The following is a 22,525-nucleotide window of genomic DNA, read 5'->3' on the forward strand; positions in this document are numbered from 1 at the left end:
TGACCATGTACAACTTCCTCCTTCTGCCCGTTTCCTCATCTGTAAAATGGGAATAATATTGTTTGCACTGTCTTATGAGGTTGTTGTGAAGACAGTATTTAGTAAAGGCTTTTGTAGATATAGCTGAGAGAAGCCTATCCCTACCCTGTGTTGTCTGGGCAAGTCCCTTCACAGTTCAGTGATGAACCCCAGCTTCTTAAACTGTGGTTCTCAACCCCATATGGGGTCTCATAACTGAATGTGGGGGTCATGAAATTCTGATTTATTATCAGTAAATTTTTCAATTGTATACCTATTTTATACACCCAGATAGCCAGGGTCATGTAAAAATGTCTCAGGCGAAAAAGGGGTGGCAAGTGGAAAAAGTTCAAGAAGCCCTACTGTATGTAAGTAACTTTCTAACGAGGACTGGAAAGTTGCAGAGAAGATGCTCACCTGAATTGGTAGAGTATCTTCACCTGGGAATTCCCTATACCAGTAAAAATTCTAGGACCAGTTCTCACTACTATTATTGCTAAAATTTAAACCATATTTCATTTTGATAAATGTCATTATCACCATGAACATTTCTAATAATGAAACATTTACTAAAAAGTCAACTGAATTAAAGCACTCATTTCTTCCAGAAATAGTCACTCCAAAAATCTGTCCCCTCAAACATCTGTCATTCAATGGCACATAGGAAAAATTAATAACACTGAGTATAAGATACCATACTACATGCCTAAAAGAATACTAATCTAGATCGTACAGAGACAAGAGACTACTTCACTATAAAGGAGGCTGATATCCAGAAGATTAGTTGGTGGCTTTTTTGGGGGAGGGAGGGGGAGAGAACGAGGCAATGGGATTAAGTGACTTGCCCAGGATCATACGACTACTGAATGTCAAGTGACTGAGGCTGGATTTGAACTCAGGTCCTCCTGATTGCCAGGCCAGTGCTGTAGCGACTGCACCAGTTAGCCACCCTTCAGAAAATTAGTTGATAAGTCATTATGGTAACCTGGTTCTAAGAGAAACTCTCCTATATCCTATTAGTCCATTTTATTTAAGAAAGGTTACTATTTGGTTGGGACAGCCTGACATAAGTGATACAAGGTCAGCCTTGGAGTGGGCAAAACCTGGGTTCAAAGCCTGTCATCACAGAATAGGCACAGAAAAAGCTCTCAGGCCTGGTTCCAAAGAACTCTTTAAGTTACAGATATGTTGCTAATCTGTGGAATGACTTTTCTTAAAGGGAGATCCTCACACCAACAAAATCACCAATTCCAACCACTTTCTTAAATCAAGTGGGCCATTTAATGTGCTTCAGCTTCTCTTTTTCTCCATATTCAAAACAGCATCTGGAGCAGGGATTTTTAACCTTGTTTGTGTTATGGACTCCCTGTGGCAAACAGTCTGGTGAAACCCATGGTTCCCTTCTCAGTTCATGGTTTTAAATTCATAAAATAAAATAACCAGATTATAAAAGAAACCATTCAAGGATTCCAGATCAAGAATTCCTAATCTAAACCATAAGTTTAAAGCTACAATCTTTTTAAAGATAAGTGTCAGTCTGGAAAAAAAAAAAGTATGTGTATCTTCTACAATTGAGAATATCTGTAAACATTAATAGAGGTAGTAATCCATGAGCATGTAACAGAAGTTATAGACAAGAAGAATCAAGAAAATACACCCAGTATACCAGGAATTGGTTACATTTTAAAAACACGTGAAGGCACATTTCGCCAACGTAATGGCAAGGCAAAGATGGATATTTGAAAACTAGGCTATAAAGTGTACTTAAAATGGATGCCTTACTAGGGGTCACTAAACTTGTTTTTACATATCTGAAAAACAACTCATTCTGCTTAAATAACAGAAACAGTTGGGATTTCATCACTGAATATGGTAGTAGTTCATGTCCATTGCACAAAATAACCTGAAATCAATCCATCACAGTTCTTTTAATGATACTGCTCAGTATAGGATTTATGCTGAAAGGAAGTAGTCAGTGCCATCCATTTATTAATTCCTCAAACAGGTCAATATGATCTGTCTACAGTAAAAAGGTACTTTGTCATAATAGTAGAACAACTTTATATTTAGGTTTTTCAATGCCTCGATGAATTTGAAGCATGTTCTAAATATACAGCAGAAAGATAAAGAGCAAATATCTTGGTATCAAAAGAGAGACAGAAAAGAACATACCATTCGCTTTCCACGCTTAATCTCTTGAAGGACAGTTTTAATATCAAAATCACCAAATTCTGCTCTTGATGTTGTTGTAAGTTGAACTGTGCCAGAAGAAAACAACTATAGGAAGAGAAACCCAAGGACATTAAAATCCAGAATCTCTTTTTGATGAAGTGTAAGGAAGAGGTATAAGAGAAAAAGACATCCTATTACTTTTGTGTATGGATAAAATACAATCATTTTAGTATTCTCACAGGCAAGCCTGCCAAAGGAAGACTTAGGACATAGACAACAAGGCTCATTTTGGCAATAAGTAACATCTTGATTTGGAAATATTTTGGGGCTCTGAAGGCAAGAGCCATGTTGCTTCATCTTTTCCCCATATTTAAAAGGCTTGCCTATGTGATAAAACCCTCAGCATAAATGATGAGTAGTTTGAAAAATGTACCACTTATGACTAGGGGGTAAATCTTTGGTCACTCATTAAACCATAGAGCTTTTGGGAGAGCAACTAAAAAATGATGGTGACTGTAAATTCTGACAAAGCAAAATAAGAGAAATATACTCATAAGCTTAGAGAACATTTTATTCTGGCAAGACACCATGCCATATTAGAGCCAGTTTTTTTTTTTAAATCATAATAGGAAAAATTCCTACATTTGGCATCTCACCAAAAGATTACTTGAAAATTTTATCAAAATCCCTTGAATATAAAATTTCACAAGTAATCAATACAATTTATTTGATAAAAAGTGCTAATTGCAGTAAGAATAACTGAGCACCCAATTATTTTTTCTTAGTCAAAAGATACATCTATTAACCATTTTAAAAATATATTTACAAACTACACATAATAAACCATACTTACCATGCACTTATAATGTGCAGCTGCCTTTTTGGCATTAAATATATGAAGCTTTCCTCTTGCTTCATTCTCTTCTTCACCTACATGACAAAATCCACATTTAGGTCTGGTATCACTGGGACTGCTTCTGTGTGGAGACCTCTCTCTCTGAAAAATAGCCCCCACCCACAAAGAAAATCAAGTTTTAGAAAGTCAATCCATGTCAGCCACTCAAGCTTTTGTTACTTCGTATTATGACATCTTACTTGTTAAACCACAATATTAAAAGTGACAAAATGAATAAGGATCCACTTTCATGGTACTTACATAGGAACTGCTCTCTATTTCATCTGTGCCATGAGAAGATGTAGATCTATTATCTTCTGATTGCCCCTTTAAAATCATTTTTCTTGGTCTTCCTTTGCGACTTCTCTTTTTTCCCATGGGTGAAGAAGGCTCTAATTCATGTTCATTGATACTCTCTTCTACATCAGTGGCTTAAAATTTAAGGAAAGGTATACACAAATCAATCTAACAATAATGACTATTTGTCCTTAAAGTTTAAGTTTTTCCCTTAGCATGCAAATTACTTTCTAGGAGAGGGACTAACTTTTGATTTATTTCAAAGAATCAAAAAGCATCAAACATGCCAGAAGTATTTAACAAATGCTTAGTTTTAAGAAAAATCTCATCTAATTATACCCCTCTTCTCTACTAGATGGAAAACACGTGTTTATAAATGTATCACACTATAACACAATATAGAATATTTTCAAGTTCTACTACCAGTTAAGATTTTAAAAAAATGATCATATGTAAACTTCTAATTATTTTAGGTTCACGGGAAGCTTTACTTCATATTGTTATGAAATTAGATGCCTTCAATCATAACAGCATACTTACTTACCTAGATACTAATTTATAGGAAAAGAACTACATAATTGGGATGAGGGAAACATAAGTATGATATGACTTTAACAACTGTAAAATAAACTTATGTTTGCCAAGGAAGTCATGTGACTGAATTTAGCAAACTAGGTTGCCTTCTTTTCAGCTCTCAGGCTCTCTTTTGAACAATCAAATCAAGCCAGATGTTTATATAGAAGTACATTCTCGATCCACTTTGAAAAGGGAACAAGGAGTAGAAAACCTCAATTAGCAATGATCTCTATACATTTTAACAATTAGAAAAACTTGAAAATTACATATATAACTTTTATCCAGTTAGGAATGGGGTAAAAAAATCAATGATTGTTTTTCTAAGTAGTTTTTCAATATTTCACAATTTTAGATCTCCCTTCTTGAACTTGGATAACATCATTAAGGAAATATATACATTCATTTATATACTTATGTGTCTAGCATATGTAAGATGTTAAATTATACTGAAAAATCTTGAGACGTGGATGCAAAAGCATTTTATTAACCATTTATTACGTACAAAGCACTATGCTTAAAAAATACTAACACTGTAACTAAATGCTCACTTGCCCAATATTTGGCTTATAGAAAATGGCTTTTTCAAAGAAAAGAAGTCAGATGGTGCAGTGGTTAGAGCATCAGCCGTGGAATCAGGAGGACCTGAGTTCAAATCCAACCTCAGACATTTAACACTTCCTAACTGTGTGACTCTAGGCAAGTCACTTAACCCCAACTGCCTCACCAAAGGAAAAAAAGATATAACATATGTAAATAAAAAGAAAAACTCTACAGATCATTTAAATATCAAAAGAGGAGAGAAAAAGGAAAATGTGAGAGTATTATTCCTGCAATCTTTTTCTTACCTTCTGTTTCTTTCCCACAGATCACAAATAATCTTACTATTTGACTGATTAAGAACAGTGATCCCTATTCTTGCAGATGTTAATTCCTTTCCAAATATTTAAAAAGTGTTATGTATCAAGTGAGAGGTCTAAGATTCTATATACAATTGGATTTGTCAAAGAGACTACAATTCTATACCTTATTGCAGCAATAACTACTTATTCTTCTTTTTTAATATAAAAATTGTCCATTTATTGAACTGATACAGTGGATGTGTCCGCATACAGTATTTTTTTTTTTTTTGAAGCTCTTTATTTTCAAAACATATGCAAGGCTAATTTTTCACCACTGACCTTTGCAAAATCTTATGTTCCAATTCCCCCCCCACCCCATCTCCTCCCCTGGATGGCAAGTAATCTAATATATAAATATATTGATATAAATACTGAGTTCAAAAGAATTCATCTTGCCTTCTAGAAAACAAAGAAAGCTCAATGATCTTCAAAATGAAAATATTTTCACTATCTCGTCCTCTCTCACAGACATTTTTCAATACCTAACAATACCTGTTTCATGGTTCAAGAAGGACCATATACAGATAATGGGCTTTTTTAAGCTATAAGATAAGATATTAAGACTACTGTTTTTAAATTTTGAACCAAATTCTTCCATCACTTACCTTTACTGTGTGCAGGATTCCTATCAATTGAAGAAAGATCTCCTCGGGCCTGAAACATTTCAGCAAAGTTGCTCCAGGCAAAACCTCAGTAGCCATGGCTACAAATTCTATGGACTTTCCAAGAGTCACCATAGGTACTCCCCAAAGCAATAGCAATTTCATCTCCTTTCTTTTCCTTTTTTTCCCATCTCCTTTCTTATCAGTAGCCATGACTTGAACAACTAGCAGGGTTGTTGCTCTGGCCTTCTGAAGCAGCAACAGTAGCTAGGCGGCAGTTGCTGGGAGAAGACCCATTCCTAAAGGCGTGGCACATCTCAGGGTACCCCTCCAGTGAAGCCAAACTCCAAATTCCTAATCACCAGCTCAGTGTAAAAATTCTTAACTAGTGACTAGGAAAGAGTATAAGCCAGGGGTGCTTACACAAGTATCTGACTTGTTCTGTATACCACCTGTTATAGGGCCAAGTCCAAACAGCCATTTATTTAATGCATTCTTTTCTCTTACTGCTGCCTGTACTATTCCAATTGACAATAGCCAGCCTGGGAGGAAGCGGCGTCCTTTCCTCTCCTCTCCTCTTTCTCTAGCACAGAGCAATATTCTAGCTCCTTTACATGAAGACACAGTCTCTAGTAATAGTCAGTAAACACTAAACTCACACTTTACATTCCAGCATGTAGAGAAGGGAATTATAAAGGGGAAATAAATAATGGGGGAATTAAGCCATAAGAAAACTATACACAGGCAGAACTGACTTACATACTTCTAAATGTCATGAGAAGAATAGCAGCAGTTCACATTCATTTAGGACTTGAAGATTTACAAAGTGCTTTTTTCATAATGCTCATGTGAGATAGCTGTAGTGCAAATATCACAGAGATCAGTAGTGATAAAGATGAGAAAAGATGGGGTTTTTGAAATTATCTAAAGCTATTGTAAGTGACAGAGGTCTTAAGTAGTACAATAAAAGACTTAAAGTTAAGACAGTTTAAAAGAGAACTTGTTTTGGGATTATGATCTGCTACAAACCCTTAGGGTGGGTAGTTTAAAGAAGAGTTATCTCAACAGTTGGAAACATTTTTTTTCTGTCTCAACAAAGCAATTACAAAACTCATTATCAGAAATGAGAAATTCATGATGGAATCCATCTCTCTTCAATCAACCACTACTACAAAAGCCTGCAATTCTTATGGTGAGTGGTACAAAATAAAAAAAGAGTAGCTATCTTAACAGCTAGCAGTTCAATGCATCCATTACAGTGTCAGATTCTCTGCAGTTGCTCAATAAATGTTTCATGGTTATTAGTACTTTAATAACAAAATACTAACGAAAAAACTTACAAAAGATTGAGCTACTGCTAAAAATGGTACCTTTTCCATAATAGAGTAGTAACACTGACAAAAACAAAAAACAAAATCCATAGCCACTAAGCAACTATTATTATACTAAATGCTCTAGACAGAAAAAAAAAACCCCACAACAACCCTACAATGATAAAAAGAAGTCATAGCACTGGCTTGAATAGTACCTTTATGTAAATAATCTGAGTAGCACAGTACATACTTTTGATTACTGTTGCTCATTTTTAATAGTATGCATTACTTATTACAACAGTCTAGGTAGGCCTTTGGAGAAACTTTAGTTTGGCCTCACATTTTGGTCTTTGTATTGTTAGTGTCTTGTGTCTGATGTTTATTGAACTGATAGATATCTGTCCTTTATGATATCTCCTTAAAATCTGGCCACCCAGGGTCCCTAACTATGATATCTCACACAGGCCTGGATTTCCCTTCTCTCTCCCCAACCCCAAAGCTTTCTGTCCAATCTAAAAGAGCCTTGCTTTTTTGCGGACTTGCACAAGCCAATGGGTAGAAGTAGAGAAGGGGGAAAGGTAATGGTGTACTTTTCAAGATATACCAATATTGGAAGCCATCTACATAGCAAGCTATTCCTATGAAGAAGTACTTACAAAGCAACTAATGAGAGACCAAGCAAGTGAGTCACATACATTTAGTTTCTAAGCTTGTATAAAAAGCAGCATGACTATCCTAGAATGATAGCTCAAAACTATTTCCATTATTCTGGGCTGTTCTGGCAATTTTGAGAAAAAGATTACTTTTAAAAAATTCTTAAAACTTATGACTCTTAGTACATAATTACAAGGCTTTACTATTTTAAAATTCTATTAGAAATGAACATCATCATATATCAAACTTGACCTGATACAGTAAGTTGGAATGGTCTATATATGAGCCACTGTACTGGCTAAGTGTATAGCTATCCAACAGAGAGTATGTGGCTATGAAGCTAGCATGCAAAGCTAGTTCGTTCCTATATAAAGGCAGTACTTGTTCATTCATGCAACAGATCCTTGGAAACCAGACCACAAAGTAGATTCTGTTTTCTCAAAGGAACAAATGTTATATCATGGAAACAAACCTACAGTCAAGATATACCTTTATCAACTTGACTACAGCTTAGCCTTGTTCATTTTTAGTATATACCTTGGTCCTTTTTCCTTTCAAAGGTCTTACTTTAGGAGTGTGGTCTATATTTAGGCCAAAGAGATAATAAAATTAAACTCCAAGTCTTGTAAAATAAGCTTAACTATAGTATACATCAGTGCCTCTTTTGTGTTTGTGTTCTGAAATATATATAGACTACCTTCTTATTTCACTACCTGAAGGATCTGGGTTTTCATAAGTGTGAGAACTCCCTCCATTAATACAAATCACAGTTACTCTACGATAAAGGGGAGTCTATTCAAGAATTGCTGTGATTGAAAAAAACCCACCACCCCATGACAGCCAACTGGCTGGAGCTGTACTGTACTTAAGTAAATATCTGTATCTCTTTACTGTATCAAACCTAATATTTTGACTATAAAAAATGGTAAACATTTAACTACTAATAGTTTTGTTTTGCTTTCTTGGAAATAAGATAGACTTTGGGGAGGATAATAAAGGTGGCTTAGGTCTTCTACTAAAAAAATGCTGTTCATGGAAGTTTGAACACATGTTTCTTTACTCTTGGTAAATTTTCTTGCTGCATAGAGGCATTCAAAATCATTCCTCAGACCTTAAATCTGGTTTCTCAAAACAGTAAAACAAAACAAAAACAATTCCTTCTTTTTTTTAAATCACATGATGACAACACACCAGATTAGCACACTAAGAAACAAACCCATAAAATAGTAAAAAGGAACCAGTCTCTATTAGGAAATGTTTCTGAATAAACAGCTTGATAAAATTCATAGCAGCAGTTAAAGTGGGTACTCTATACTTTATACTACTAACAAAAAGTATTAAATTTTAATTCTAGTTTTAAATTAAAAGCTTCATCTAAATTCATTCATGCTGCAAAAGTATTCTGTACCAATCACTTATCTACAGGCTAGCTTATAGGGAGCAGTTTATATAGGAGGTCTTGATAACCAACATCTTTGGACAGCTAGGCATCTAAACAATCAATATACTTCCTTATAGCCATAAAAGTTAAAGTTATTCTAAATCTAATCAGATTTCTAATTTAATTGGCATATTTGTATTAAATTTTAGTCACAAATGGATGGAACAAGATCTGATAAGTCATTTATAAAAGATAAAAATTCCAAAGTGAAAAGAATACTTAAATTGTTTTGATTTGTATTGATACATTCACTGGGGCTAGCAAAGAGAACTACAATTGTCTGCATCACTAACTTAAATGGTGAGAGGAAGAAAGATGTAGTGGCTAAGAGGCTGTCCGTGGAGTCAGTAAGCCTGGGGGTCATAGCTTATCTCAGACACATACTTGCTATGTGCTGACCATGATTATGCCATCTAACTTCTCAATACCCATGGGCAATTACAGATAAATTACTCTCTGCAAAAAGCAACAGAGTTTCTACACATCAATGATATCACAAGTCTGGAACCCCCAAAATCTAGATGATGAGAATGAAATTAAATAAAATCCCTGATTAAACTAAAGAGCATTGTATATCAACATATAAAATAAATCAGACTGTTGCTTTCCAAAAATCATGTGCAAACCTGACTATCCAGTTTTATATAAACTTAAAAGGGAAAATCAATATACACTGTGTATTTTGTTAAGATGCTTTCTTTAAAAAAAGTATCAATGTGATTTTTAATAGGTTTGACAATCACAGAAACTATTCATCTTCTGAATCTACTATATTATATATTACTCTACAATAACTGAAATATTATGATCAATAGCAATCCTAATGACTACTTTAAAAACTTATTGATTCACTTACCTGTACTTATAAATCACCTACCAAAAAATTCTTCCTAAAAAAAAGTATATTATCTTCAACAAGAACCTCAGGACAGATGTTTATCCAAAAATTCTTATCATTTCACTCTGTATATTAAATTTACCCTAACATTTTACTTAATTCTTCCAAATCCATTTAGGATTTTCAGGTACTTTTATACTATATGTATTAGTTCAATCAATTCATTGAATTAATGCATCTTCACTGAGACCAGAAAATGGGTGAACAGTTTTACCTTCAGAGTTATGTGGAGTTTTCTTGTGTTTTCGACAATAAACCCTATAAAATGAAGAAGTTAAAAATTATCAAGTAAGCAAATAATATTCAGTTTTCATTGAATAAAACTAGCAGGATAATTTACTCTTCACAAGCAGAAGAGAATTAGTTTAAGAGCTCAGTATCAAATTTCCTACAGTTTTCCTCTGTGCAGTAAACTCCACATAGTTTAAATATTCTAAGCTTGACTATACAGAAACTTTCAGATTTTTGGAGATTTCTTAACCAAGAAGGTAAATATGAAAAAATAATTACATGTAAATTCCTTGTGAGGGTTTCTCTCGTATTTGAGCTTTGTCATGCAATGCGCAGTGGTAATGATATGTTCTGCGACACGTTTTCACATCACAGCCAATTGTTGCTCCTGGACAATGGCATAAAGAGCACATCTAGAGCAAAAAACAAAAAAACACCCCCCCCCCATGAATATTATTAGTGTATAAGATTTCATTTGGAAACATGACATGATTATACTAGAGTCCTTCATTTTTTGGCCAAGCGAAACAGGTGAGTCAACGCAATAATCAAACTAATAATGTTATTTTCTTTCTTGATCCTTCCATCCTGGAAATAATTTCCAATTAATCTCAATTGTAAGGTCACTTTCTGTTTTCTAGTTAAGAACTGACAAAGTCTACACTGTTATTATGAAGCGTCATGTTCAAAGCTATGTGGTCAGAATAATGATTACAAGAGGGGCTTATGGCCTCACTCCCACCTCCACAACTGTCCCAAAAGCAAGCCACTTTAGGAGTTGATCTTTTTTGTGTGTGTCATGGACTCCTTTAGCAGGCTTATAAAGTCTACGGAACCCTCTTCATAATAATGTTTTTAAATGTATATAATATGTAGGATTATTTTATACAAAGGAAATCAATTACACTGAAATACAGTTAGTGAAATGTTTTAAAAATTAAACAAGTTCTTAGGTCTTGGGTTAAGAACCCTTGCTCTACATCAGTGGTTCTCAAAGTGTGGTCCAGAGAATCCTGGAGTTCTCTGTCACCCTTTTAGAGGGTCTACAAATTCCAAATTTGTTTTTATTTCTAACATGGTAAATATCTATAACTCACATAAACAAACACTTTTGGACAGATCCTCAATATTTAATGGCACAAAAATACTGAGAACAAAAGTTTGAGAACCACTGCTCTAGATAAACAAAACCACACAAAACAACATGCAAGAAAAACTACTCTTTATCATAAAAAGAACTCTTCTCATAGGAGAATACAAACTTAATCCTATCTTTGGGCACAAACTAGCACTAAACTTGAGGAGTTTTCAGAAAAAGGATGTAAAAACCTAGTAAGCTATCTATTTTCAGGGGTGGCTGTAGGGGAGTGGGTTTAGTATTTAATACCTCAAAGATATTTGGAGTTTAGTTAGGTACATATATAATGGAACTTCTTCAATTTTAATAGTCTACAATACTTAATGTTCATATATATAAAGGTCAAATGCATTTAACTTTACATGGTTAAAAACAACTCATCTTCTGTTTCCATGAATGATTAGCTTCTTAACAAATGTTCCAAAATATTTCACTGTAATGAATTTTTTTACTGAGGATTTTTTTGACAAGATTAGATTGTAGGCCTTTAAATAAACTTACGAACACTTCTTTAATTTTTTCTTTTTTGGGGAAGGAGGGAGTTGATGGTAACATTCCTAGCTCAGAAAGTTCTTTCTATTCCCCCCCCCCTTTTAATTTTAATGTAAAGAATATGATCATTAATATTGCTGCTATGCTGGCAGCTAGGTGGCAAAGTGGAGAGATTTCTGGGCCTAAAATCAGAGTTTAAATCCAGTCTTAGATACTAACTAGCTATATGACCATGGACAAGCCACTAGAATGTGACTTCTGATGGTTTTTTCATAGGCAGCTTGTGAATGAAACATTTAAACTGGTTTAGTCATGATGTATTGGAGGATCATAGAATTACGAACTATCAAGGATCTTCAAGGTCATTCAGTCTAAAGACTCACACTTCAGAGAGGGGGAACTGAAGTCCACTGAGTGTAAATGACTTGCTCAAAGGTAGTAAGTAGCAGTGCTAATGCTGTTGTCTATATAAATTGTGTGAGATATTGAGGTGTAATCATTTTGAAAAAATAAATTATTTTTTGAACATGCAAAAATAAGGAGAGCAATCTAAAATAGGTGAAACAGCAGATGCTTTGAGTACTCATCTCTTTGTTGAAAATAATAAAAATGATATAGAAAGCTTAAAATGTGCTAAAAGATTTCAAGCAGAGTTATGCATCTAAACCTGTCACAATTAAATGGTTTAAATTACATGAAGCAAATGAAAGAAAAATCTGCTTTTATTTGCTATCAAATATCTTCTGGGGTAAGGATGATAATGACTGTGTTGAAAGGACTGGCATATCTTACATATATTCAACCTGTGTTCGTGAGCACTAGTTTTATGTGTATCCACAGTGAACTCAGACTGGCAAAGAAACTGGAGAGCATACCAACAATTTCTGAAACTATCTAGTCTACCCACAGCTGTTTAAAAGAAACAAAGCAGCCAAAGGAAAAGGAAAAGAAATTTAAATGTCCAATTTACATCTGTTGAAATAGCTGCAAATGTGTTACTGAAGAGTTACTGAGCTCTGTGTAAATGTATTCCCGGTAAGTAATTTACCCTTCAAAAGCCTAATCTCAGCCACTATGATGGTAATTTGTGACAAGATCAAGTCTTAACTGCTTAGCCTGAGATTCAAAGTCCTCATTGAGCTCCAGCCTTAACTCTTACTAAGTTAATAAAAAGCAGTGCTCCACCTCAACAGCACTATTTGCTGTGCCTCAACTCTACCTTACATTCTGCTTTGCAATGACAATGTCTTAAGGAATACATCAGACATACCTATATTTTAAGATATACCTCCTTTCCCCCCAGGCCCTCCAAGCATACTTTCCTTCTCAAGAATTATTTCTGCAATGTAAATGCTAATTACAATTATTTTGGGATTCTAAATACCATCAAGGACAGATGACTACAAGGTGTCAATTTCATGGGAAAATTATCAATGAGATTCTAGGAGTCAGATAACCTGGGTTTGGATCCTAGCTTTGTCACTTATTATGTGACTGACATTGGGCACAATGTTATTCATCCTTGCTGGGCTTTCCTTTCATCACTGTTAAATGAGAGAGGTGCACTAGCTGGCTTATAAGGTCCCTTCGAGTTCTTAAGTGGGGCAGCTAGGTGGCCTCAAGACAGGAAGACTCTTCTTGAACTCAAATCCAGCCTCACACATGTAGTAGCTGTGGGCAAGTCACTTCACCCTGTTTGCCTCAGTTTTCTCATATGTAAAATCAGCTGGAGGAGGAAAAGACAAATCACTCCAGGATCTCTGCCAAACTCCCCTCCCCATTCCCTCCCCAAAAAACCTCTAAAAGGGGTCACAAAAAATCAGACACAACTGGAAAAACATAAACAACAAAGAACAAAAGCTCTAATTGTATGAACTGTAAGATTAAAAAAAAGGCAATGAAGAAAATAGATATGTTTTTTAAAAACTAAGTTAACCAGTAATAATCAGTGACTCAGTTTTTATTCTCCTTGGCCCTCTCAAAGCTTTTGTTTTAATCTTCCTAGCTATCCCTACTAAATTATCTTCAAAAATCACAAAGGAATGTATCTTTTAGCATAAGTGGATAATCAAAACTCCTGCATTAAAATGTATGTTAAAATCAAAATAAGAAAAGCTCCATTTGATGCCATATAATTTAAACTACGTAAATTGATCTTAAATTATGCATATCCTAAAAATTCACTCTCTAATGTACTTTTAAAGACCTAATTAGCTAACTTAAAAAATATATAGTGCAAAACAACAATCAAGATGAATTCAAATCCAGCCTCACACACGTAGTAGCTGTGGGCAAGTCACTTCACCCTGTTTGCTTCAGTTTCCTCATAAGTAAAATCAGCTGGAGGAGGAAAAGACAAACCACTCCAGGATCTCTGCCAAACTTCCCCCCCCCCCCCAAAAAAAAAACCCTAGAAGGGGTCACAAAAAAATCAGATACAACTGGGAAAACATGACTAAATAACAGAACAAAAGCTCTAATCAAATGAATTGTAAGACAGAAAATAAAAAGGCAATGAAGAAAATAGATGTTTTTAAAAAAATAAGTTAACCAGTAACAATGACTGAGTTTTTATTCTCTTTGGCCCTCTCAAAGCTTTTGTTTTAACCTTCCTAGCTAACCCTTTTAAATTATTTTCAAAAAAATCACAAAGGAAAGTATCTTTTAGCATAAATGGATCAGCAAAATTCCTGCATTAAAATGCATGTTAAAATCAAAATAAGAAAAGCTCCATTTGATGCCATATAATTGTAAATTGACCTTAAATTATGCATATCCTAAAAACTCACTCTCCAATGTATTTTTAATACCTAATTAGCTAACTTAAAAAATATATAGTGTAAAGCAACAATCAAGGAATTTGTAAGAGGGATCAGAGGGGCTTCTAATGACTGTATAAAAAAAAGGGAGTGAGTGCTTACTAAATGAACATAGGATATTATTTACTTTATGTGGCACTAACTGCTGCAGTATTTTACAAAGTGACAGCTAGATGAGGAAAGGCTGAAGAAACCTGCAAACCCTTCTGTTTTCAACATTACATTCTGCCCTCAGAAATGCCTTTTCTTCCCTTGATTGCTCCTTCCACTTACAAATTTTGCTTCTCTTTCAAATTTCTCAAGCAAGTAACCTATAGTACAATTTGAATGACTCAAAACCTTCAGTTACCTGGAATTGTTGGACAGGAGAAGGAAGGAAAGGCATGGTAAAATGAGGTAAAATTACAAGAAAAACTGATTTCCACTGGACAACCTGACATCTAGGGGAGGGGGAGGAGGAAGAGATAATTTGGAACAGAAGGCTTTGCAAGGGTCAATGTTGAAAAATGTTTATTTTTATTTACAATGTTTTGTAAATAAAAAGCTTTTAAAAAAAAAAAAAAGAAAGAAAAACTGATTTCCAGCACATACAATGGATATAATCAGGTCAATTTCCTATACATGACTAAAGCTATAGTCAATAGGATGTGATGTTAAAAATGATGAGGCCGAGGCACTTCATGATTCTTATGAAAAGTTCATAATGAAAAGTTCACCAGAATGTACTTATTAGGGTAGGAATATAGATGAATTATTTCTTAGAAAGACTTGCAACAGTGCGGATGTTCAGTTAACCAGAGCATAGGACTACCCCTGCAATTCATTTCTAGCTCTTTGTCTGTTTCCATCCTAGCTTTACAATAGGAAATATCCTCAGTGTGGCCCCAACTAAATGGTTTGCTTGCCCCCAGTCTTCTCCTATCTTCAGAACACATCCTTTACATAGTTGCCAAAATAATCTTCCTAACACATGGGGTCTGATCATATTGCACTTATACCCCAGACCTTTAGTTATTCTAATATTGGCATTCAAAGTTCCTCATTATAAGACTCCCAACCAACCTTTCCAGACTTAATTGCAGACTCCTCAGCATGTAATCTATATTTCAGCCAAACAAGGCTACTCGTCAGTTCCCTCATCTTATCCTTTCCTTTCTTGCCTCTATACCTTAGTCATGCTGCGTCCATGCCCAGAATGGCCTAATTTACATATTTTGTCTCTCTACAGGCCCATCTCAAGGTGTCACCTCTTCCATACAGTCTTCCCAGGTCACTTCTAGCTCCAAGTGATCACTCACTTCTGGAACTCCTCATGACAATCTTTTTATTCACTTCTTATATATTAATTGGTGTTTATAAATTGTATATTGGTCTTATTCTCTCCCCCCCCATCCCTATTAGAAAGGGCCTAGTTTCATCTTCGTAATTTTAGTGCCCAGCATCATCCAGTACACAGAGAAGATGCTTACTACTCAGCAAACAGCTATAAATCACAGAGAGAAAAGGAGAGTTATTTAGGTTATACATAACACAAAACTTCCATATAATGAGTAATATTAGATATCGGGAAAATTACAATCTCAGTTCCCAGGAATATTTAAGAATGCCATAGACATTAATTTTATCTAGATTCAATCAATCCAATTTATGCCTAGAGGCAAGGGGGCAGAACTGAACTAACTTCTGAGATACTTTTTTGTTCTTGGATTCTAAGATGCTACGCTTTTTTCTCATCTTGATAATCAGTTTGTAGTTTATATAAGGCAGATATAATAATGATCCTATCACTTAATTTCATCTAGGGAAAAATGTACTTCTGACATACTACTGAAGCAGACTCTGTTTCCCAACAATCTCAAAAAAATGAAGATAGCATTAATAGAGAATATGCTTTACTAGCTTCCTCTAGAACCAACATTTCTTAGCCAGGGTCAATGTCTGAGTAAAAAACCCCATTCAGTGTTTCTAGGCGATTGCTGTCACAGCTAGAGAATAAGGAAAATGCCCAATTTATGGATAAGTTGCATTCTGAAAGTTTCTAAGTCCATTGTTTGGAACTTAAAAACAAATTTCCTCAGTAAAACAGTGTTGGTTAAGGTTAAGATTCCCAGACCGGCTCACAAAGTCCATTTAACCCAGAGCATCTAATATATTTTGAAGGAGTCTAGACCTGTGCTTTCATTTGTATGGATATTTTCTTGTGTAGAAAATGCTTTTGGTGATACCAATAAACAACATATCGAAAACTTCTAGTTTTAGAGTTACCTGGAACATTAAGAGGTTAAATGAAATGCTCAGAAGCCTTCCAGCCAGGAGCCTTTTTCAGCTCTAATTAGCCATTAACAGTAGTAGTAGTAGTAGAAGTAACAGTAACAGCTTAGTATTTTTACTTTTCAGGAACTCTAACTCTGCTTGACCCCCCACCTCCTAAGCAATAAGATGAGGCACTACCCTCAGGCAGCTAAGGGGCTCAGGGGATAGAGCATCAGGTCTGGGGTGACCTGATCTCAGACCCACACTAGCCATGTGATCCTAGGCAAGTCATTTACCTATGTTTGCTTCAGTTCCCTCAATTGTAAAATGGGGATAATAATACCACCTACCTTCCAGAGTTGTTTTGAGGAACAAATGAGATAATATTAATATAGCACTTAGCATAGTACTGGGCACAGAGTAAGCACTTAATGCTTTCCCCTTATCTCTAGTTTCAAACTACTGCTGGCAGAGTTCATGGCCTGGGTCAGACCCCCCAGAAGGGGCAGAATACAGTAAAGAAGAGAACACAAGAAGATAAGTCTATCTTGAACTGACTCTCTAACATCACTTTTATTCTGAGGGCATTGGCAATTGGCTTGCTTATCTGCTTTGCTTTCTACTGTCAGAGATATACTTAGATGATATGTGTGTGTTTATTTATCTTTAAATAGAGAAAGATTACCTACATTTTCAAGAGACTATCAAATTCAGAGGGTTCTCTAGGGAAACTGGGGCTAAGAATCTTAACTAATAGTTATGAGAAAGGATCCTAGCTCTAGAAAGGACCTTAGGAAATCACCTGTTCTACAGGTTCTTAAACTGGGTTTGCTGAACTTGTTTTAGTAATATTTTACTATTTTTCAACATAATTAGTTTTGTTTATTATTTCTGTATTTTCTTTTATGCATTTAAGAAATGGAGGTCTTGAAAAGTGAAACAATTTTCTTAAGGCCACATCATGACAGAGCTGGGACTAATAAAGCAAGACCTGTCAATTCCCAGTCTGGTCATCTTTCTGTTTCATGGTTGCTCCCTAAGAGATCACCATTAGGCTCTGTCAGTCACAGGAGTGCTGAGGAGGAATAAGGAGAATGCAGAGTAGGGAAACCATTTATTCTTTCCCTTTTACTCAATACCAGATGCAGCAGTGTACTTGGAAGGAGGGCTGGATTTGGAGTCAGTCAGCTTTCAAATTTTGATTCTGCCACTTACTACTTTTGTGACCACGATGAAGCAATTTAATCTCTCATCTATAAAGTGAGGGGGTTGGATAGAGGAGCTCCAGTCCCTTTCAGCTATAAATGTACAGAAACAGGATCTGGAATAACAGAGAAGGAAAATGAGGCCATCCCAAGTATCAGCAGCTAAGAAGGAAGGGAAGTTCCATGGGGCCACCCATTTGCTCCTCTTCAGCTTCAGAACCACTTTCTCCACTCTGGGTACCCATCTATCTTCTTCCTTTCCTAAAGGTGCTTGAGCAATACCAGGTGCAGGCTGTTTTAGAAAGCAGCTAAGCTCAAAAGCCTTTGTTCTTTTCCAGAGGTAATTGCTTTCAACTGGCACCCATGCGCCTAGAAACACAGATGAACAGGCAGCCTGCTGTGCTGACAATAGATATGAGATGAACAGGCAGCCTGCTGTGCTGACAATAGACATGCTCACACGGTGAAACGTCTCATACACAAAAAAAGTCAACTTGGGGGGCTGGGGGAGAGGAAGCTGCTGTTTATCCAGTTGATCAATTAGACAGATGTTCTGTCCTTCTGACTGATTTTGGCTTTTTTATCACTCACTGAAGACCAAGCAAAGCAACTATAGTTTGTCAATTCTGCTACTTGCTAGCACTTCAAGGTTTGGTGGAAGTCAAGAGACTTTGAATTATACGTGGATTTTATTTATCCAGGTTATCCCTTGGTTCCCTGTTACAAGAGATGCTTGAAAAATGATTGTTCTAATTACTATGAGTAGTGTGTGTGTGTGTGTGTGCAAAGTAATATTTTAGTTTTACCACATAGAGGTTCAATAGTATTCTCAGTGATATTCAATAGCTACTAGCGGTCATTATAAAAATCAACCAACAAGCATTCATTAAACACCTACTATATGTCAGACACTGTAAGGGGATGATGTTACAAAGACAAAAACCAAATAGTCTTTGCCGTTAAGAAACTTGCATTCATTACAATTCAGTAAATACCAGGTAACTGGGGTAGGGAGAGAGTAGCAGCTGGAGGGGGGAAAGGTGAAAATCAAGAAAGGTTTTAAGTAGGAGGTGTTACTTGAATTGAGCTTTGAAGGAAGATAGTGAGAGATTCCGAGAGCAGAGGTGAGAAGGGACTGCATCCTAGCCATGGAGAATTACTTGCGCAAAGGTACAGAAAGACATGGGAAACTAAGTGTTGTGTTACAGAAGTAGTGATTAGGACATTTTGGCCAGATGTGGAGTGCATAAAGAGAGTAATGAGTGTAAGTTTGGAAAGCTAGAGGAGAGCCAGACTCTTAAGCCAAATGTAAATGCCAAACAAAGGAATTAGTGTTTGATCCTAGGCAATAGGGAGCCACTGCAGCTTTCTGAGCAAGGGAATCAGGCTTTGCTTTGGGATTATCCTTTTTGTAGAGAATGGATTAAAGAGGAGAGAGCTAGGAGGCAGCAGACTATTGTAACAGTCTAGATGAGAGAAGATGCGGGCCCAAACTAACATAGCTGTGTAAGGAAACAAAAATGAGGAGAAGCTAGAGACACAGTGGGGGTAGAATCAATAAGATTTGAAAATCCAAATGGTCTTTACAGGATAATACCTTGTCTTTTACGCGGCAACAAATTATTCAGCATTACAATATACTTATTTAGTAAGCAGTGGTTAGTCAGTCAATCAACAAGCATTTCCTAAGTGCCAGGTACTGCCCTAAGCACCAGAAATACAAAGAAAGGCAAAAAGCAGTTCTGCTCCCAAGAAGCTCATAGTCTAATGAGGGAAGACAACATGCAAAATATGTTCCTCAAAACGTGTATACAATAAGTTAGAAATAATCTCAGAGTGAACGTGTTAGCATTAAAGAAAGTTTTGTAGAAGGTGTAATTTTAGCTGAGACTCAAAGGAAGCCAGGAGGCAGAGCTGAGGAAAAACAGAGCTGCAGGCATGAGGGACATGCTGAGAGTCAGGAAATGGAATGTATTATCATTCACGGAACAGCAGAGGTCAGTGGCACCGGACTGCACAGTATGTGGAAGGGAGAAAAGGCAGAAAATATGTAGAGTTTTCAAAAATAGTTTTTCCTATTTCTTCCTGGAGGGAAGAGGGAGCCACTGAAGTTTACTGAGTGGGGGTGGGGGGAAAGGTATGATGTGGTTAGTATTATCCTCAATTTACCCCCAAAATGTAGAAGTTTAATGACTTATCCAAGGCTACAAAGTGAGTCAGGATCTAAGTTAATATTAAAACCCAGACCTCTTTAAGAATATACAGGACAAGGTCTTTCTTAACCTGAAACACCACATCACCAGTCAAAAAACTGAGTTTGATTTTTTTTTTCCCTTTTATCTTGTGAAAAAATAGAGGGATTAAAAAAATGATTTATGGCCCAATCCATAGGAGTCCTCTGCTACGCCCCCTCAACAATTTCTTATGGTATGTCGAGACCCTTATGCTGACTCACACCACTGACAAGACCGTAGCTATGTTGTTCTTAAGAATCTCTGATGTCCCCCTTCACAAAGAAAGGCCCAAGTAGATAAAATTCTCTCAGAGAAATATGTGGTGCCTCAATTAACAATGACAGGAATGCAATGCCTACTGCAGTGAAATGAGGGTTCCTGAAATGAAAATAAAGTTGTGGCTACTTAGTCCTGCCTATGGAGAATAATTCCTAATTCAGTATTTATGTCCACATCCCAGAAACATGTAAATGTAAACAAAGAAATACCGGGGTAATGTCATTCAGAGTTCGAATGGGTTCAAGTACATAGCACTATTATACTGTGGATGAATGTGATTGAAGGATAAAGAATGTGACTATATTTCAGCAAGGTCTATTTCTTTAAGCTAACTTGTAGTATAGGTCATTGAAAAAACCAAAACCAAAACCAAAAAACAGCCAAATCCTAAATATGGGGCTTTCCATTAAACTAAAAAATTTGGAGGGGAGATGAAACCTTATGTTCTTTATTTTCAAAAATGAAACCAGGTTATAGAAATGTTTTACCTTTTGAATACTAAGGACTAATACTATAGGTATTCTGATCTTAACGAGGGCTAAGGAGAAAAGAACCATCATCCTTGTCTGCACCAAAAGCAACTTCCTTTTTAAAAACTGCTTTTTCCTAATCCACTTATGTGGTACTTTTCTTGCCTTATCAAATACCTGTCTGATCGCCATCATGACTACCTCCCTCCTCACATCACCATTTCATTTGAAATCTATTTGTTAAGATTCTAAAACAGAACTTAGAGGACAAACTATATCATAACTGTCTTTAAAATAGGGAGATGAGAGCAACAAGCAGAGGGGATACAAAGAACAAGATGAGACTGTCCTCAAGGAGCTTATGTTCTCTTGGGGGACAAAACATAGTGTGAAGACTGCTTCACAGGGTTGAGGATAACAATTAGGCAGATTCAGAAAGGCTTTGGATAAGAGGTGGCACTGGGGCTAAGCTCTGAAGGGAGCCAAGGTTCCCAAAAGGCCGAGGGGAGGGACAATCTGTGCACAGGTCCCACAGTGGGAAAGATGGAATGTCATGTACAGGAAATAGCAATGGGCCAGTCTGGTTGGAACCCAGGGTGTGTAGGGGGGAGTAATGTAAAATCAGACTGGAAAGCAAGGCTGAAGCCAGCCCATGAAGGGCTTTAAATGACAGAGAATCTGATGTTTTATCCTAAAAGCAACAGGAAACCACTGAAGCTTCAGGAGTAGGGGAATGCCATGTGCAGAGTGGAGCTTTAGGAACACCAATTTAGCTGCTATGTGTAAGATGGACTGAAAAGGGACACTGGAAAGGCACATTCAATTATTTTACTTTCAAAAGACATATCTTAATAAAGATTCTAAACCAAGAAATACTCAAATGTGAGAAAGAAGATCTTTTGATCTTTGATCTTTTAATGATTTGAAAATGTTATATCATTTAAGAAAATTTAAATGAGATAACACTAGTTTCCTAAAACAATAGGCAATAGAAACTTCCCAGACATGTTACTGACAGCAACAACTGCTAGTTTATTTTATACTAGTATGGCTTCAGTGAAATTTCCACAAAGATTCCCAGAAGTTATTAAAATCTCATAGTTAACTTCACAAATTTTACTTGATATCCTCTATCACCAGAAAATCCTAAATTTTTTTATTTAGTAATAAACATCTTTGTAGTGAAACTATATTATCTTTCTCATTTGTATTGGTCACACTAATTTTATGAGATCAAAATATATCAGCAATTCATGATGGGGGAAAAAGAAATTACACACAGACCACTTGTTCAGTGTAAAAAATCTTGCATATCACACCAAATAATTAACTGGCCAATTTATAACTCAACTTAGTCTACCTCCAAATACTTATTCTTTGTGACAAAATGGGAACACTATACTCACATGAATAAGCCATATATACATATGTATGTATACGTACCTATGTACACATGTAAAGATAAATATACATACACACATGTGTATATTTTGTGTGTGTGTGTGTGTATGTGTGTGTGTATCTATATAACTATATGTTCAAAGCTCTTTTGCATTACATTTTGTCTGTTATTTATCATTCCTTGGGTTTCAATGGCCCATAAACAGGGCACACCATAATTGCAAATAATTTCCTACAC

The 22,525-nt window shown here is 35.8% G+C and overlaps 1 protein-coding gene across 2 annotated transcripts in view; it reads right to left on the bottom strand.

The window, feature by feature from the left end:
* PHF6 (PHD finger protein 6) overlaps positions 1-22,525 on the bottom strand; it is a 43,384-nt gene that overhangs the window by 15,808 nt on the left and 5,051 nt on the right. For both annotated transcript variants that reach the window (XM_051967774.1, XM_051967773.1), the window contains exons 4-8: positions 10,276-10,409; positions 9,980-10,023; positions 3,347-3,516; positions 3,044-3,187; positions 2,191-2,295 (exon numbers count right to left, since the gene is read on the bottom strand). In XM_051967774.1, the coding sequence (XP_051823734.1) occupies positions 2,191-2,295; positions 3,044-3,187; positions 3,347-3,516; positions 9,980-10,023; positions 10,276-10,409 (597 nt within the window). The remainder of the gene's footprint in view (positions 1-2,190; positions 2,296-3,043; positions 3,188-3,346; positions 3,517-9,979; positions 10,024-10,275; positions 10,410-22,525) is intronic.

The sequence above is a fragment of the Antechinus flavipes genome, chromosome X, assembly GCF_016432865.1.
Source record: "Antechinus flavipes isolate AdamAnt ecotype Samford, QLD, Australia chromosome X, AdamAnt_v2, whole genome shotgun sequence".
In the NCBI taxonomy this organism is placed as follows: domain Eukaryota; kingdom Metazoa; phylum Chordata; class Mammalia; order Dasyuromorphia; family Dasyuridae; genus Antechinus; species Antechinus flavipes.